Source organism: Procambarus clarkii, chromosome 32, assembly GCF_040958095.1.
Source record: "Procambarus clarkii isolate CNS0578487 chromosome 32, FALCON_Pclarkii_2.0, whole genome shotgun sequence".
Classification (NCBI taxonomy): Eukaryota; Metazoa; Arthropoda; class Malacostraca; order Decapoda; family Cambaridae; genus Procambarus; species Procambarus clarkii.
In genome coordinates this window covers 38,620,397-38,639,131 of record NC_091181.1, presented here as the reverse complement: position 1 = coordinate 38,639,131, position 18,735 = coordinate 38,620,397, and the positions used below count along the sequence as shown (strand labels likewise).

Genomic DNA, 18,735 nt, shown 5'->3' with positions numbered 1-18,735 from the left:
CAAGCGCACATGAAGAAGTGGTGTGGCCACTTCTTTAGGTTTTGACTGAGAAAATGGTCTCAAGATTTTCCCACGGCTGACTTGAATGGCTTATTGCAGTGCACAGTGCACCAAGCAGTGCACAAGGCCTATCTCTTTTATCACTGGGTGGAAGACTCATGGCGGATGTCCTTGGCATGCCCACATGCTTAGGAATACACCAATCATGTGGAGGCCACTGTATACCCAGGGAGGAATTAGATAAGGCAAATTAAGCACATATGCCATAGCAACGAGTCAGGGAATACACAGGTTTGAAGGTGCAAAGCGGTGGAAAAGGGGATGCCAGCGAGGTGGGAGAGATAAGCTATGCCTTTCACGGTCAATTTTTTTAAATTTGAAAGAAAATTACATTGGATTAAATTTGATGAATAGTACTTACATCTGCTCTGGCAACAGGTCTGATTTTGCTGCTGATCCAGTTGAGGTAATCAGTTCGGATGTCAATCTTTTCACCAATTTCAGGAATGTAGAACTCTTCATATGATATTCTGGCTGCTTTCGCTCCTTCCATGAAATTCTCTCCATGCAGGAAAGCTAACATCTTTAAAGCTGAAATTAGTGATCGCCTATCAATCTGTGGGCAAGGAAAGCAAGACTTGCAATAAAATTGTCCTACATGCCTATGTATAGTATGAATTATATCAAATGATAAACGAGTCCCTCAGGCTGTATTGTTTACCTCCTGCACAGCACAGAGCACCTTAAGGCACCTGATCAGGGGTGCACAGAGCATCATATGGCACTTTTAGGTGCCATATGAAGGTTATAGGAAATTGAAATGGTTATAGGAGGCCTGAGGAAGCTAATGTGAGCCCCTGTATGCACAGGAGTTTCAAATTTGATTATAAACTGTATTATCATCATTATATGTTGGCTAGCATACCACCATACTCCCTAATATGTCGACTAGCACGGTGCTCTCGTCAAGAACAAGGTCATAAATTCAAGCTAAGGAAATAAAGGTGGCAAAAATGACACCTTTGATTGAAACAATTTAAGTGAGTAGGAAGTGAATGCCAAAACCATTAGAAGTTTCAAAGCATTATATGAAAGAGTACTGGGAAAATGGGGGACACCATGAACATAGCTTTCATCCTGTAACTACACTTTGGTAACTACGCTTCGGTAATAACACAGGCTTCCTGTCCCTGACAAAATAAATGAATATCTAATATACACCTACCTCAGATGACTGTTTGGCACCACTGAGTATCTGAACGATAACCCCCTTGTAGATAGTGATGAGCCTGATTGTGAAATCTCTTGGTAAAACTTTCATCCACACCTCTGAAAAGAAATACAAATGTTATACACAATAATTTCTATTTCAATGTGACACCCACATACTGTACCTGTATAACTAGTCTGGTAGACACAAACATTACTATAGATACCTGTACAGTATCTACAAAATTTCCCATATACTACAGCATTGATATTTGTAATAAAGAACAGTACAGTATCAGTAGTATTGATAAAGGGAATAAATCCAAAAAGATTTCTGTTTGTACCTGTTTTTCTGGAGGAGCCCCTTGGTGGCTTTCTGAAGCTATCTCCCTGAGATGGCTTTCCCTACCGAGTCACATCAGCCATAGGAGTCCTGTTTGGCCTACCGGAGACCAGAGTCACAACCTGACCACCACAGAGAAGCGCAGAGAGCTGGGGATTGTTACGATCACTCACACTGAGAAAGCATCCAGAAAGTAAGCAAAGCAATACAGACAACTGTATTTGTTCATAAATACAAAGCACCACCACTACCAAACTACTCCACAAACAATTCATTCAAAACCAAAATGTTTCATTCAGATCTGTTTGAATCTCCCTAATGCACAATGCTGCCAACAGCATTGGAGCATTATCCTGGAGCACCTGTTTCCGTGTCTGTACTGGGTCGATCCGGAGTCGATAGTCCACGAACTGACGTACCTTGTAGGGAATGGGAGGCCGGCAGAGAGCCACTGAAATTACCAGAAAGAGGCATTTCATTACAAATAACCCAGGTTTCTGGGGAAGTTCCAGTGGTCCCCTGAAGCTTCCAGGGGAAAAGATGGAAAACTTGGGACTTACCAGGGAGGATGAGAGCAGGAATTCTTGCTGTTATTGTACTATATACACACATATATATATATCACTATTTTTATGCACCATAACAAACTAATAAGCAGTTCTGGTGGGTAGGGTATGGTGATTAAATTAAAACAGCACAAAGCCACATGATACAAGCAGACCACACCAGCAGTTGCATGATGCAAGACAATACCTCCAACATTCAACACATCTCGCCATGACTAGCTACAAAATTGCTGTTATTGTCACATATCTGTCACAAAATCCCAAAAATGAATCCATTTCCACATGGTTATATTGTGGAGGAACAAAATCATTTCATGATGAGTAGATGCAGGACACAATGGCTGGGTGCTCCCTCTTTCTCATTTATCATTATTAAATGGTGTTGTGGCTCCCTAGCTGCACAGAGGTACTGTGAGCTGCTGCTGCAATGCACCAGCCATGGTCGCTCTCTCTCGGTACCGAGGCTCTCACAGCCAGTACAGATGCCAACAGATTTTTTTTCCCCAAACAAGGCGTCTGTATATTGGAGTCCTGAGGCACAGGTCATCGACCAGTGAAGGCACCCAGAAAGGTAGGCGAATCAAAACAGACTACTGCCTGGTTGAAAAATGTGACCTACATTTTTAAAATATCAAAAGTACTCCCCCCACAAAGAAAACAAGCAAAGGACAAACTTTTGTTCCCCTCAACCCCACCCTTCCTTGTAGAGGAAGGGATCAACTGGGCCACCACCAGCCAGTTCTTGAATGATAAAAGTCGCCAACTGGAGGGAGAGAGGGTGTCGGGGAGCCTCCGGGGCTCACCCAGAAACTGGCATTTCAATTCATTTAATGCTGGTTTTCTGTGGGGAACCCTGGTCGACTCCCTGAAGCTAAGACTACTGCAATAGATGATATTGGATTTTTCTGCCAATTGCCAAGAGCATTTACCAAGTTATTGGCTTGTTTTGAAAGTCAAAGGACCTGGTCAAACATTACAGGATTTGGCTTAGCATAACCAAAGGGTCACTCTCTCTTCTTTGCACATGTCAGAAAATGTTTCTCATTACCAGATAAATTTCAGCACTTCATATGTTAATCTATTAATGTATTGCATTCTTATTTGCTCTATATAAAGCCAATGCACTTAGAGCACTATTATCAACTAGTCTCATCTACTTTTATTTCTTTTATAATGTTGCTATAAAAATTTTAAGTTTATGACTTACTGAAGATTGCAGCCATGCCTTTCTGTATGTTTAGAAGGGCCTCAGCATATGGCATTTGTAACTTTGCCATGAGTCGTCCATCTAAGAAATCCTTAAAAAGTGGAAGAAGAACAAAGCAGCGGAGACTTTCTCTACTTATTGGTTGTCGAGGGAGACACCCTACAATATTATGCACACTGTTTTGGATCTGAAAATGAAAACTGAAAATTACTACCTGCACATAATTTAACTTTAATGTTTCCAACTCTGAATTCTTTCATAACTTAATGGATTGTAAATGATCAATAAAACTAGCAAGATATAAATTAAAATATATGTCACATTTTTAATAGATTTACCATTACAAAGTCAAAGAAATAATAATATCCAAGTCATTTTTTATTATCTTTAAATCTGATCCCCTAAGAGCTTGGATTCATTTCAAACTTACGCAGAGTGAAAGCTAGAGTGGAAAGCACTCTCAAGAGTACTTACTAAATATTCAGACTTGATAATGAAACTTTAGGCTTTACATGGTTGTAGTGTCTTAACATTGATTATAATAACTGTTGAGCAGAGAGAAGTTCCATTCCTTGTCTGGTAAACGTGTGAATGGATGGTAGCAGTCCTACTTCTATCTACTCTCTCTCTCATTCTCTAACTCTTTCTACTAATTATACTCCTTTTTCTCTACCCCCATCTGTCTTTATAAGTCTACCACTCATCCCATTTTCTCTTGAAGCTTTCCCTTTCGAAAGAGAAAAAAAGGAAATCTCTCCTCCCATCTCCCTCACTCTCCACCATTTCTTCCTTCACCTCACTCTCCTCCATTCACCGACACTCTTCCTTCCTCTATGTTGTTCTTTCATTTCTCTATTCATTTTCTTCAACATTACACAGTTACCGACCCAAAAATGGTGGCAATCGCCCACAATTAATTGTTTTCATACTTTTGGCATACATGTCAGGGATTAAAAACTACACTTTTTTAGATTAAGAAAAACTAATTTTTCACTCCACTGCAATAACTACAGTATGTAAATTTATGTTTATTGTGTGTGGAATTACAAATTAAGTTGGTTGTGGTATAAACAAAATTTGGAATATGTTAATTTTTTGGACCATCCCGGTAACAACTACTGCTAATTTGGACATCAGCTAACTCGGAGAGGGTGGGCACCATATGATCCGGATTAGCAATTATTAAAAGTAGCAGCTAAGTTTACGATTTTTAAAATATTTTAGAATCTGCCATCGATGGGCTTCATGACTCAATATCATTAAGTACATTCTTTGTGCCATCACACACACACACAAGTCTTAAAAGTTTCAAGTTAATGCATGAAGGTATTCTCCAGATATTGCATTGATGCCACAAACTGTTAAAATACAGGAAAACAAAAAGTACACAATTTATTTGGACAAAACTGATAGGTATCCCGACTTGAGATACTTAATAAACAAACATGTAAAATACAACTCACTACTTCTTGTATGGACACTCGAGGAATTCGTCCAAGCTTTGCCATGTACTCTTCAGCCAGTCTATAATCCAGTCCATGACTGTGCTTGTCAGCCCCCTCCTTTATAAAGGAACAGTTCCAGCATGCCAAAGCTCCAAATACAGTTTCCATATACCTGAAGTATAAACAAAATAAGACATTAAATTAATTCAAGCCACAATCGACTTGAGAATGGTTCAGGATGGTCCGAAACGTCGTCGTCCCTTCACTTTCTAGTGTGTGGTCTGGTCAACATTAAATTAAGAACTGATTGTGGATCTGTTATACTTTGCTAAACGGAACTCTCTCAAAAGCACCCTTCATCTAAACACCCTCTTAAGCCATTTCATAATAAAATATTTCATAGGTAAATATGCAGATATTTACTTCACTTTCCCTTATATTTTTCATCCAAATTAATCATTCTAAAGGGAAGAATACATATTTTTTTTTTTTCACATCTGGGCAGACATGTGTATTTCCATAGTTACACTTTAAGGTTTAAATTATAGAACAATCATAAAATTATCTTCATGATGAGAGACTGACATTAAAAAAATGGCAAGTCCCTAAAATTGGTTAATAATAATGTTAAGCATTTCTTTCCTTTGGAACATAAGAATTAAGGTAACTGCAGAAGGCCTATTGGCCCATACGAGGCAACTCGTTTTTTATATCCAAGGAAGAATATATGGACAAGAAGTATATTTTTAAACAATGAAATCAAAAGCAAAACCATTCTCTCTTCATTTTGCCGAATGACCTTTTCCAGTAACACAACCCTGTACAAATCAAGGTACAACCGTTCTTACACAAAGAGAATTCAAAGGTTAACTGAAAATATCGAGTCCCGACTCCCAAATAAACTTTTACAAGAAATTCTACTCACGTAAACAAATCATCATCAATCATGTCCTCTTCCCCAATTCCCATCATCTGGTTTATCTTTGACTCTTCTATTTTCAGAGGAAGTTGATGTGGATGCTTTTTTGCAGTAATCATCAGCAATTTCTGGTTCTTTCATTACAACAGCCATGCTTGCATCCCCACCAGCAAATATCTGTCATGCAAAGCCAAATTTAGATAGACAGTTAAAGATTGTTCCTAGCATGATTTCGAGGACAAATCAACTAACTAATGGTAATGAATATTTTTTTTTTTATTTAGTCAATAGTTTATTTTATTTTTCGCTTTTCCAATTCCATGTTTTCTCACCTTATAGGTTTTAACTTAATAAAGCTTTTAAGGTGACATTTACCTAACAATAATACTAACACAGCAAACACACACTCCAACCAGCATCACCTGCTGTCAAACACACCTGACCGTGCTGCCTCTTCAATCACTGACCGAGGAATTAATGTTTGGAATGGAAGGGAACGGAATGGAAAACCAATCCAGTCCCCCATCCCATCCCAAATCCTTATCCTGACCCCCTTCCCAGTGCTATATAGTCGTAATGGCTTGGCACTTTCCCCTGATAATTCCCTCTAGCCAGCCAGCTGATCCAGAAAATTCCAGTTACCTAAATAACTGGAACTGGGTAATTGGAACATAAGGGAGGAATAATACAACAAAAGAGGGAGATTTCAAGGGTTTCATGGTGGAAGAGATAATGAAGGGTGGTTTTCTTGGTAGGTTAGTCATTACTGCATATTTACTAAAACATTATGAAAAAATAATTCTTAATTTAGAACAAGGAAAATGGAGACCTTGAAATTATTACTTGAAAAGAAAGTATTTTGCAGAAGGATAAGGAAATTTCCAGGGGCCAGATTCAAGAGCAGTTACGCAAGTGCTTACGAACGTGTACATCTTTCCTCAATCTTTGACAGCTTTGGTTACATTTATTAAGCAGTTTACAAGCATGAAACTTCCCAATCAACTCTAGTTATTGTTATAAACAGCCTCCTGATGCTTCAGAGCTCATTAACTGTTTAATAATTGTAAACAAAGCTGCCAAAGATTGAGAAGAGATGTACAGGTTCCTAAGTGCTTGTGTAACTGCTTCATGAGTCTGGCCACAGGTTTGCTGACAAGGTAAGATAACAAGGACAAATCACAAAACTAGAGAAATAAAACATGAAAAATATAAGGGAACAAATTTGAAGAAGTTATTAGAATAGATAAATTTGAAGCAGATCTCAGTGCATCTCTACAGGCCAGCCAATATGGATAACTACTAGAACTCAGTTCAAATGAGTGAAAAGCTGCTTGAACAAGGTATATACACCTGTGGTACTTTCAGACTTGCAGCGTGGTGCACCAAAAGATCTTCAGCTACAAGCAAAGGGTAAACTAGCAGTGGATAAAACTGTATTCCGACGGAAGGACAATACTTTTATAATTCAGTGGAAAGATAAGCGAGTTGCTTCACTCAACACAACTTGCAACAATGCAGATACACAACAAGTGGAACAAAGGAAACAAGTACGCAAACCTGATGAAACATCTTCAGTTCAACAGGTCATTGTGAACAAACCAAACGCAATCTATTCCTACAATAACCACATGAAAGGTGTTGATCACTTCAACCAAATGATCAAATATCATTTTACACGGAAATGTCACAAGTGGACAAAGACAATCACGTTCTCCTGTCTGCAAATGTCTATCCATAATGCTTTTGTGTCATAAAAGTACTGCACTACACAACTGATACAAAGAAACTCATTGCTCCAGTTCCACGAGGTAATCATTTGGTCACTACTGAATTTTGAGTATAAGAGTTGACCTCTCCAAAATGACATCATACATGTTGGTGATGTACACGAGAGAAGATCTACTTGGTGACAATGTTGCAACACCTGGACCATCAGGTGTGAGGCGGCTACTATTCCCATCTACACCTCGAGATGAAAATGCATCATCTGACTCAGAAGACGATACAAAGATACACTCAAAGATACAAGAGGGCTGCATAATGTACTGTACATCCAGAGGTTCTAATGTTTGCAAGTACAGGGCTTCAATCGACAAGATTAGCAATGTCAAGTAACCAAACACAATATAGTAGTTAAACAGGCAACCTATGATAGTCCTATGATATGATAAACAGGCAATCATAGAGCCAAATTCTTTGGCTCTATGATTTTATTGGGAATATTGGTCAATTAATACTTTAAAAAAAAAATATTCTGCATCAGCTCAGCTAAATCCATCTTAAGAGTACAGTATATAATTTACCTTCTTAACGTATATTTTTGGCATATCGTCTTCATCGTTATCCAAAAGACTGACTCCACGTGGTGAAAGCCAATGCCCAACTACTACCTGGGGCAAATTGCGGTTGTGTGGTGTTTTGATTCCCAGTTGACCCGACAAGCCTTGGCCAAATGCATACAGCTGACCCTGAAAGAAATATAAAGCATTGAATAACAAAAGAGAGACTTTCTAGGGAGCATCTCAGTCGCTTCCTGGAGCACATGGTACTGCACGCAAGGATCACTATTCTTAAACTTTGTCCACCAGAAGGAAGCATTACTCCAAATTCTGTGTTTTTCCCCTCAATGAAAACACATCTCTCTAAGAAAGTTTTGGAGATCACCCCAGAACTGTACCAAGAAAAACTCAGGAGAGCCAAACCATCATCAAATAACTCACCATCCAGTTCTCCTTAATTACCATTTGTTGGCAGCCCTCGCCTAAGGTAACCACTGCTGATATGGGGGGTATGTATATATGTAATTACATTATATTATATATATAGATATAGATTATATATATGTATATATATAATATAATTATACATATTATATATAATATATAAGAGTAAACTAGAGTGGTAAAGTGAAAGGGCCTTAATTGTGGATGATGCCAGAATACCAGAACTCCCGGGAGGGTGGCAGTGGACGTCAGTGACAAGACACCCACCCAAGTCACAGACCCGAACAGAGGCTGCAGGATATTCCCAAGGGTGATGAGTGACCTACATCTCATTGGGTTGTCAGAAGCCTTAATACTAGCAGTGAAAACTTAGGCTATGAATGCTGCCAACAAGAAACATTTCCATGCATAATGAGTACAAGAATGAAATCCAGCTGGCTGAGTATCACTACCAAGTGGATGATCTACCACAGCCCAGCCATGGAACAGAATCCACAACCCATGGAATCAGGAAGAGGGTGCTCTTGCGGGAAGCACAAATAGCCTGATGATATAGCTGACCGCAGCCACCAGACAAAGGGTGTGATAAACACCCAGCCAAAAAAAAAAAACATTAAGCAGCAGCAGCCTCCTTTGGAAGGCTGAAGTCTTATTCTTGGCAAGAAACAAAGTAGGAGGCATATGAAGAGAATGATCCTTCAGAATAAAAGGAAAACAATCCCATTTCCAGTGATGAGAATCAAGCTCAATGATGCAGATATCTGATGCCAAGGCAAGTAGGAAGACAGTTCTATAAAAGCAGCCTAAAGAGAACAAAAAACTGAGCACAATCCAATGACTAAGTAGGTTTATAAAGAACTTGAGCAAGAGTTATAAAAAAAAAAACAAGTTTTGAACGTAACTGAATGCCTCTTTCTGGTAGGACTTTGCTGGGTCCCTGTAGTTAGCCGCTCTGCTGCAATGCTGCAATTTTTGAATTACACCTCTGCTGCTGCTGCAACCGAATAAGTCAAACCAGGCCTTTGCAAGTCTATAAAAGCCTACCAGGGATCAGCGACCCCCACACAGAGGCAGAGAGAGCAGGGTATCTCATCAACCTCACCCAGGAACAGCCTTCAGAAAGGTAGAGTGAAGCAAAACAAACATCAGAAAGGTAGAGTGCAGCAAAACAAACATCAGCAAGGTAGAGTGAAGCAAAACAAACATCAGCAAGGTAGAGTGAAGCAAAACAAACATCAGCAAGGTAGAGTGAAGCAAAACAAACATCAGCAAGGTAGAGTGAAGCAAAACAAACATCAGCAAGGTAGAGTGAAGCAAAACAAACATCAGCAAGGTAGAGTGAAGCAAAACAAACATCAGCAAGGTAGAGTGAAGCAAAACAAACATCAGCAAGGTAGAGTGAAGCAAAACAAACATCAGCAAGGTAAATCTAAACAAGAACAAAATTCCACCCAGTAGTTGAGTTGTTCACCTTCTCACACCACCTGCCAGCCACCAGGAGGCAGCACTTGAGAGCTACTGGCTCAGCCAACGAGCCCCTTCAGACAAGAGACGACCAAAGACAAATCGACACACCTGACAGGGAAAAGAACGGTCCAGGAAGCCACTGAGGTCTCATCACTAAGAGCCATTTCATCACACTCTACACTTGGTTTTTACACCTCTGGCTGGCTCATTCTTTCTGAACCTACTTAATCATTGAACTGAGCTCAGTCATTTTTGTCATCTCTAACTAACCACAGAGCAAAATGAAAAGGGGGACTCACCAGGGAAAGAGGAGCACAGAAACTAATACCCCTAAAGGGCGAGAGTTAAGGAGAGGTACCTTACCTAATGCCATGCCACAAAAGTCCTGCAGGGCCCCAGCACATTAACTAGATAAAGCTACCGAAATCCTGTTAGACTGCCAAAACCACCGAGCTCAAATATCAAACACACACATTAAAAAAATATAGCCGACAAAGCTGGAAAGCTTCAGCATTTCATAATCTGATGGCAGACCACATGCTGAATAGACTTGACACGGCAGACAACTTGAGACAAATGGGTCTTGGAGCAAGGAATAAAAAATCAGCGTCGAATGTAATGAAATGCCAGTTTCTGGTTGAGTCCCCGGAGGCTTCTTGAAACTATCCATACTGATACAGTGCTATGAGAAAATCCACAGGAGCCGTGATGAGGATTCGAACCTATGCCGTGGGTAGTCCCTAGCACATTCTCCAGTCAATCCGACCACGACATGGTCAAAGGATTGCATCCTGGAGTTCTGCTGAACACACAACAGATTCCTGAGGCTTCCACTAAACCCAGACCAGGATTTTCACACAGTTCCCCCCCATCACTCTGGTTGTTATCTAGGAATGTTCTACCTCTGATGCTCCTCTTTCAGCATCAGGGGCGTGTGTGTGGGACTAAACACCGCATAGGTTTGAATCCTCATCACAGCTCCTACAGATTTTCTCATTGATACCCCATGTTAGTGTGATTATTCTGTGTATAGTGTTATATTATTTGGAGTCATCAGTTGCAGAGTTCTTGTTACCTACCAGGGACTAGAGCCAGAACCTGATCTCAGAGAGGCGCAGGGAGCAATGGTCTATGAACACATTACATTTAAAGTACAGTACAGTATATCATACTTGCCAGACCAGGGAAGGCACCCAGAAAGGTAGGCAAAACAAAACAGACCACTGTCTGGTTGAAAACTGCAACCTACATCCACAAAATAGCAAAAGAACTTCCCAGAAATAAGCAACAATTCAGCCACTGAAAGACCCCTAGAATTGGCCATTTCATTATACTCAACTCTTATTAATTATCAAATTAGATACAAAAAAAATCAACTAACATTCTGGCAGCAGGTAACAGAGAACGTCGACTGCCCCACAGAGCTGAGCATCTCTGCCAACGCAAGCTGGCAGTCATATAATTCTGCACCAACTGTTCTTTTTGCAGTTGAGCCAGCAACCCTCTCCTGTAAAATATTACAGTGTACTATAAAAGACCAAACAAAATGCAGAACTTAGGATTACATATCTGTAAACAGCAATCAACCAAGACTGCCATAAACTGAAGATGTCCAATATAATATATTCCAGTTCAAATGGACTAAATTAAAGTTCTTAAATCTTTACATTTCAATGCTGGAGAAATTCTGAAAATTAACTAACTGGAATTAATGTCCGGCATACTGTATAATATTCTAGAAGTGAACCGATACGAATATTTTGACCAACACCAATTCAGTAATACTTCAGTACTATAAATAGTTTGAAACCCCAATATCAATATAATGGGCCACTCGCTCTAATGACCCTCGCTCGTTAGATTTCCTGCACGAGCCAAAAAGTTCATGTTAAATACAAATTGTTCAGTGGATCAAACAAGTGCTTGTTTCTGTGAGGATTATTTGCCTAAGCTGTCACTGAACCAGGATGTGCCTGCATTAGCAACTTGCCACCTAATTGTGAACTACTGAACCGTGCATAAAATCTTTTAAATATAACTGACTTACAAATTAAAATATCAAATTATAGTATTAAAAACAATATTTGCAAAACAGGCAAAAGCGATTCATTATTACCTTTGAACACCAGACCTGCTCAGCTGGCCGAGTCTACAATATTTTTGTTAATTATCGCATTATTTAACCCCCTTCAACTGCGTATAACAACCAGGGTTGTTGTATCAGTGGCACGCACAACCAGGGTTGATTTTAGGCCAAGCATAAGATTTAAAGCTCATGCAGGTACAATGGGCTCACATCCTGTTCTTCAGGTCTCCAGTAATTAGACGACACCTTTGAAAAATATTGTGGGCACTCAGCCTGGGTGTGAGAGCTTTGGTACTAACACATTCACAACGTTTGTGAGACCAAAATTGGAATATGCAGTGGTTGTATGGTTCCCATATCTCAAGAAGATCATCAATAAACTGGAACTGAAAAAGAAGAACTAAGAAGAGAGGCTAAAGGTGTTAAATATACCAAAGCTAGAAGAAAAAGAGGTAAGTAATATGATCACTACATACAAAATATTAACAAGAATCAACAAAAATGACAGTAGTTGTATTCTTGAAACCTGCATCTTCACGAACAAGAGCTCAAATTCAAGCCAAGGAAACAAAGCTGCCGAAAAATACATTAGAAAATTCTCTTTTGCAGAGTGGAAAACAGTTGGAACAAGCTAAGTGAGAAGGTAGTGAATGCCAAAACTGTCAATAGTTTCAAAGCATCATATGACAGTACTGTACTGGGAAGACAGGACACCACATACAAGAATGGCTCTCGTCCTGTAATTACACTTCGGTAATTATAGCAACCAAGGGTCAACCACCATGGACAGTACATGTTGCTGCAGCTCAGCACTCCCATGCAGTTTGTGCAACACAGCATCACTTAATAATGACTAAAGAAATATCTGCAGTTATTCATTGATGACAGTGACATAGAAGGCCATGACAGTGAAAAAGATAATGTGTAAGGTTTATGTTACAGTATTAGTAAACCCCAATTCTGGTGACAATGTTTCAAAAACAAGACAAAGTAATAGCATGCAGCTGTAGTTTTTGCCTTTGCACATCATGCAATGAGACCACATGTGCCTTTAGAAAGTGATGTGAAAAATTAATCATATTCAAGATTTAGTGATCAGGACCGTGACCAGTGAGAGAGAATCGATGACATCACAATATTTCTTCGCTCCACCAAAGCAAGCTACATACAATTTTTATTTGGTTTAGTTTCCTGTGATCAGGTTAAGAATTTTAACAATACTGAATTTGAAAGAAGAAAAAAAAATTTAGTTTATTTTTTAGGGGTGCACTAGAGGAGTGTTACATGTACCAGGTGAGCAGTGCAAGGATTAAGGGTCTCGTAGTACAGATGGCTTCATTCTCAACTCAGTCGAGGATCCCAGGTTCAATTCCTGGATGGGGCAGAAATGGTTGGGCACATTTCCTTTCACCTAATTCCTCTGTTCACCTTGCAGTAAATATTTACCTGGGAGTTAGGCAATTGTTGTGGAGTTACATCTTGGGAGGACCTTCAAACAAGCCAAAAGTACATATGTACACAGGCTCCAATTCCCAGCCAAAACAAAAACGAAAAATCATTATCTGTGGTGTACTGTATTTGCCTTGACAATTTACAGTAAGTCTTGCAACAGGAAGCATGGTGCCAAAAATGATAAGAGTTAGGAATTAGGAGCTGCTACCATAGCCATGGTATGGGGAGGCAGTGAGCCACTGTTGACTTTACCCCATTCATTCACTTACTCCCTCCCTCCCTCAACTGTCTCATTCGCTTACCAATTGGCGAGATAGTTCTTAGTAATCATTTTCCATGTTTGAGTCCAATAATGATTATATACTGGGTATATACAATTTTGAAACCAATTTGATTGCCAGTGATAGTTCTACCCTATGTTATGCATACTATGAATAATTATCAAACACTGCAGTTATAATTCTGATATGGAAATGTTCATCAACTCTATCCATTGTGGCAGTCAAAATGGAGAATTCATAACAATATTTATATCCTGAGACTGCAAATAACTATCAAATACATGTTACAATTTATTTGTGAAATTATCTGCCAATGATTGCTCTGCCTATTTTATGTGAAAATTAAAATCCATTGATGAATGTAATAAAATGCTTTCTGGAGGGTCCTCTTTGGAGCTCCCCAAGGTCCACATTGATCATGCTACCAGACAATGCACATGATGCACCCCCAGCCAAATCAACCAAGCACCCATGACCAAGGACCCCTCTGGAAGCCTGCCGACTTGTACTTCGCCAGAAAAGGAGGAGCCGGCTGCAACTGAACAAAGTGCCTACCAGGGCCAAAAGAACAAAACCCTCAGTGCCTGAGACGAGCATGAAGTTCAGCCACCTGACAACCGGAGGCCAAAGAAAGCAAAAACAAAGCCTTCAAGACAATCATGGACTGAAGGGGTCATTGTAAAGTGAGTAGAATAGAGAATATAAAGAACCTGATCCAGAGATCAGGCAGGCTCAGGAGGCACGTGAGCAGGCCGGAGGTGAAATAGAGCAGGAGAAAGTTTGTAAAATGGGGCCAGACATACATCAATCCCGAAGGCAAAGTTGGAGCAGCTCAACCAATGCCGCATGATAAGAGGCAACAGTATTCAGCATATGACGCTGATCAAGAAACAGCCAAGAAAGGACAAAACAATCAGTTCAAAAACCAAAGGACAACAACGAAGGGGGTAGAAAATGGTGAGAAGACCACCAAGAGACCCACCATACTGTCGCCAAGAAGATGACTTAAGGAGGGACACCATCAAACCAGTCACCTGATCACAATACACGTGGCAATAAATACATATAAAAAACTTCAGAAGTGTAGAGCAGAAGAAAAGATCAAAGGAAGCAAGGTATGTCACTTGCCCAACCCTCTGAAAGAGGCGGAGCAACGGAAAAACACCTGGGATTGAACACCAAGCAAGCAGCACCTTAAACCAAGGCTGGGCCGGCCATCAAGGAGCCAGAAGGACCACTCTCCTCCTGTAAGACCCCAGCTGCACCAACACCCAGCGCCATTTAGAGTATCTCACGATTCATCCAAAATTACTTGGGACAGAGTCAAGGAAGGTCTCGACAGTTGTCACTGTCAGTTGTTATATATATATGCATGCATGTACAGTATGTATATACAGTATATAAATTAGTCACTACAAAAAATCTTGCCTTTTAAGCATAAATATATGGCACACTACACACACAAAAAACTGAAAAAAAATGACTACTTACCTGAGATGGAATGTATACAATTGTATGGCACCTTCCACATGCAACTTGGCTGACTCTTGATCCACAGAGATCAAGCACAGTCCGAGGAACGCTCTCATTATCATATGTACCATGACCAAGTTGACCGTATCGACCGTATCCAAATGTCCAAACCTGAAATTTTAATCTTCATAGTTTTTGAAGCTCAACAGAACCTGGTTACTACATGATAATGGCTTCACCAAAAACCCATGACTTCTCAAATTGCATTGTCTACTATTAATCAGAAAATATGGCGACTTCTCTGACAAGAATTTATTACGTATTATAACATTAAAATTTGATGTACTAATGCATCACTCTGGGTGTCTTGTTAACTGTAACTGGTTATTACCGGCAACTCTTCTCTTTCTATTCCAAAGTTGTAAGGTTTAATCTGCACATCCTGTTCTCTAAGCACATTTCTTCCTAGTGATTGTCTCATGGCAAATCTTTAGACAAATGTTAAAAAAAATTCGAGCATAAACAGCTGATATTATTCTAAAATAAATAATATATACACATCTGGTACTATATACAACAAAATTTATACCAAGACAGAGGTGCAGAAATAGAAAGCAGGACTGGTTCAACAATTTGCAAGAGCACCAGCCATACCCAGAATATGGCCATCTGGGGAAAGAACCAGATCCCTGGCTTGCAGACAGGTAAACTGGCTGGGAACTCTAGCCACAACACTGGTACTTGTCCTGCGGGGGACCTTTTGCTACTGTATCATTCTACAATAGTATTTACTTCACAAGTATGTTATTCTGTCCAGTTTTGTTACATGGACTTGGCTTTTTGTGTTCTGAACTGCATGCATCCAGCAGTTACTTCCTTCGGTAGTTATTGTACTTTGTTTGGGTGTTAACCCGCTCTTTGACTTCGGGGTGAACCCTTTTTTGGACTCTGGGACCTTGCGGCCCACTTGTTGCAGTGGCCTTGCAGCACTAGTTTCTTTGCCTTGCGGCAGTTTCATATGTGGCCTTTCAGCAATTTTCCTTGTACTGTGCCTTGCGACATTTTGTGGGAAATTTGAGTATACCTCGGATAAATGCAGCATTTGACCATTCCCCAGAATGCCACCCACAACAGTCGACTAACACCGAGGTTCCTAATCACTACTAGGTGAACAGACAATTGGTGTAAGGATAGTTGCCTGTACATTTCGCCCCACCTGGAGTGTTCATCTAGCGCTGCCCTTGCACTTACGGCTTCTTCTCTGGTGTGTTCGGGGGGTTGGTTTGTCCTTTCCAGGCCAGGCCACTAGGATAGAGTGCCTTACCACAGGTATTTCAGGATCATTCGATGCCTCTGTTCAGGACTGTGGTTGAGGGCATTTAAACAGTTTTGTGAGTTGCACTTGGGACTCGCATGCCTTGTTTGTACGGCACACCACAGGCATCATATGAAGCATGGGCTGGGGGGGAGGCTCCTCATAGTTCTCATTCTCTTTGGCAAGTCCACAGTGCCTGGGAGCACCTCTGGTTTTTTACCAGCAAACCCTGGCTTTTCCCAGCCGGTCTCTGGCGTGGTCAATTATGCATAAAGAATGGCCTGCTGAGCCCACTCTGAGTCAAAAAGGTCTTTGTCACCTTTGCTATATGGGGATACTCAAAATTTCAGCCTCCACAATGCTGCCTGTTGGGTTGATACCTATGACTGCCCCCCATCCACAAGGCCTTGCAGAGGAGTCAAAGAGCCATGCACCACCAAGGTATAGGCTCATTTCAACAATGAACAGGCCTCTCAGAAAAAGCCACTGAACCCACCAGAGAAACTCTGGCTATGAAATGGCAACATGAGCAAACACCTTGGGATGACACGTCTAGGCACATGCAGTTCAAGACTATGTGGGGGACATAGTCCATGCAAGAAGTGAGGCATAAATATACATGCATAGTGAAGCAAATATTAAAATACAAAATATATACACCAGCAAATGACCCCTGAAAGACTAAATTCAGTCCAGGATGGCCACCACATACAGTATCTGAAAACTTTTAACACAAAGAGCACTACAGCAAAAACAGGAGTGTAACAGAGAACTTGTGTTCATGCCACAAATATGACATAGCGGGTATGGCTGGTGGTATAAGGTGTGCATGTCCTGTTGGTGCACAGGTGGTAATAATGCTAGAATTGCTTCACCACCACCTAGTGGTTCATGAATCTCAGAGCTTCACTGTCCTGTTTTCTAAGTTTTGTTTACCTAGCTGATAACTGTTTTGACTCGCCACCCTTTCTTATGGCGCTTCCTGGTTAGGGTAAATTGCATTTCCCTGCTCCTTGTGACTACAAGGACGGCCAGGTTTTGGTTTCTGGTCTACTGTAGGATTATTTACGACTCGTTAGGGTCTGGCATGGATTAAATTATGTGGAGCTTGTCACCTAAGGAGCCACCTAAGGATCCCGCCTAGAAAAATTTGAGTCACTGGATTGTTTCAAGAACAGATCAGACATATACTGTACTATACTATATGCGAGTGGGTATGATTTGCTATAAATAGGAGATGCATTGCATGGGCCTATAATCCATTTGATGTTTTGTCTATTCTTATGACCCTAGTACTGCACCCACCTTTCCACGTGAGTCGAGAACAGCAGTATGACCTTCACCAAGTGCAACATAAAGCAGTGGCTCAGAATACGACTCCAGATTGGGAACCAGTGTTGGAATGTCACTGTAAATAAACATTACTATAATTATAAACATTACTATAATTAATCTTCTATAATAATGAACAAATGGTTCACACACTGCATTACTGACCCCCTTTAAAGACCTTCACAAACATCTCTCTTATATTTTATAACTTATTTAAAGGATTAGAAAATCGACATCAGGCCTCACCGACAAAAAAATAGCCAACGTCTTAAGAGCAGTATTTCGTCACTGTTCACAAAACACAATGCCTGACTGAGTGATTGATATCTATCATTATTACCCCGTATCCCATTTTATGGGCTGGGGAGGCATGTCCCAGAAGAAATGGGAAACCCATTAAATGAAAGGAGGTTAATAATACTGAAAGGGGTACTCAAACAATTATCATAGTGTAGTTTCAGCCAAACATCCCCAATAGTAATGATTCACTTCAAAAACACACACACATGCAGAAAGCTTCCTGGATTGTACCTGGATGGGGTTCTTGGAGTTCTTCTACACCTTAAGCCCAGCCCATGGCCAGGCTTGACTTGTGAGCTGGGTCCAACATGCTGTTGCTTGGAGCGGCCCGCAGGCCCACATATCCACCACAGCCCGGTTTGCCCGGCACTTATTGAAGAAAATTATCCAATTTGGCCTATCAACTATGGCCAGCTTCCTGTTGAAATGAGCCACAGGAAGTTCCTGTGGCTCAGTCATACCAGGCATTTACAAGTCAATAAATGCCTGCCGAGGACAAGAGCCCAAAACATTGCCCTCTCACTGAGGCACAGAGCAGGGGATCTATGCTCACTCATTACAGTAACAGCCAACAGAAACATAGGACAAAACAAATCAGCTTTGAATGTATTAAGTGT

The 18,735-nt window shown here is 40.5% G+C and overlaps 1 protein-coding gene across 1 annotated transcript in view; it reads right to left on the bottom strand.

Annotated features, from left to right (window-relative positions):
• Positions 1 to 18,735, bottom strand: part of LOC123759460 (HECT and RLD domain containing E3 ubiquitin ligase 4) — a 35,042-nt gene that overhangs the window by 11,589 nt on the left and 4,718 nt on the right. Inside the window, 9 exon segments of the mRNA XM_045744556.2 lie at positions 422 to 616; positions 1,226 to 1,329; positions 3,326 to 3,512; positions 4,789 to 4,942; positions 5,696 to 5,796; positions 5,798 to 5,866; positions 7,993 to 8,157; positions 15,190 to 15,342; positions 17,792 to 17,894. Of these exon segments, the coding sequence (XP_045600512.2) occupies positions 422 to 616; positions 1,226 to 1,329; positions 3,326 to 3,512; positions 4,789 to 4,942; positions 5,696 to 5,796; positions 5,798 to 5,866; positions 7,993 to 8,157; positions 15,190 to 15,342; positions 17,792 to 17,894 (1,231 nt within the window).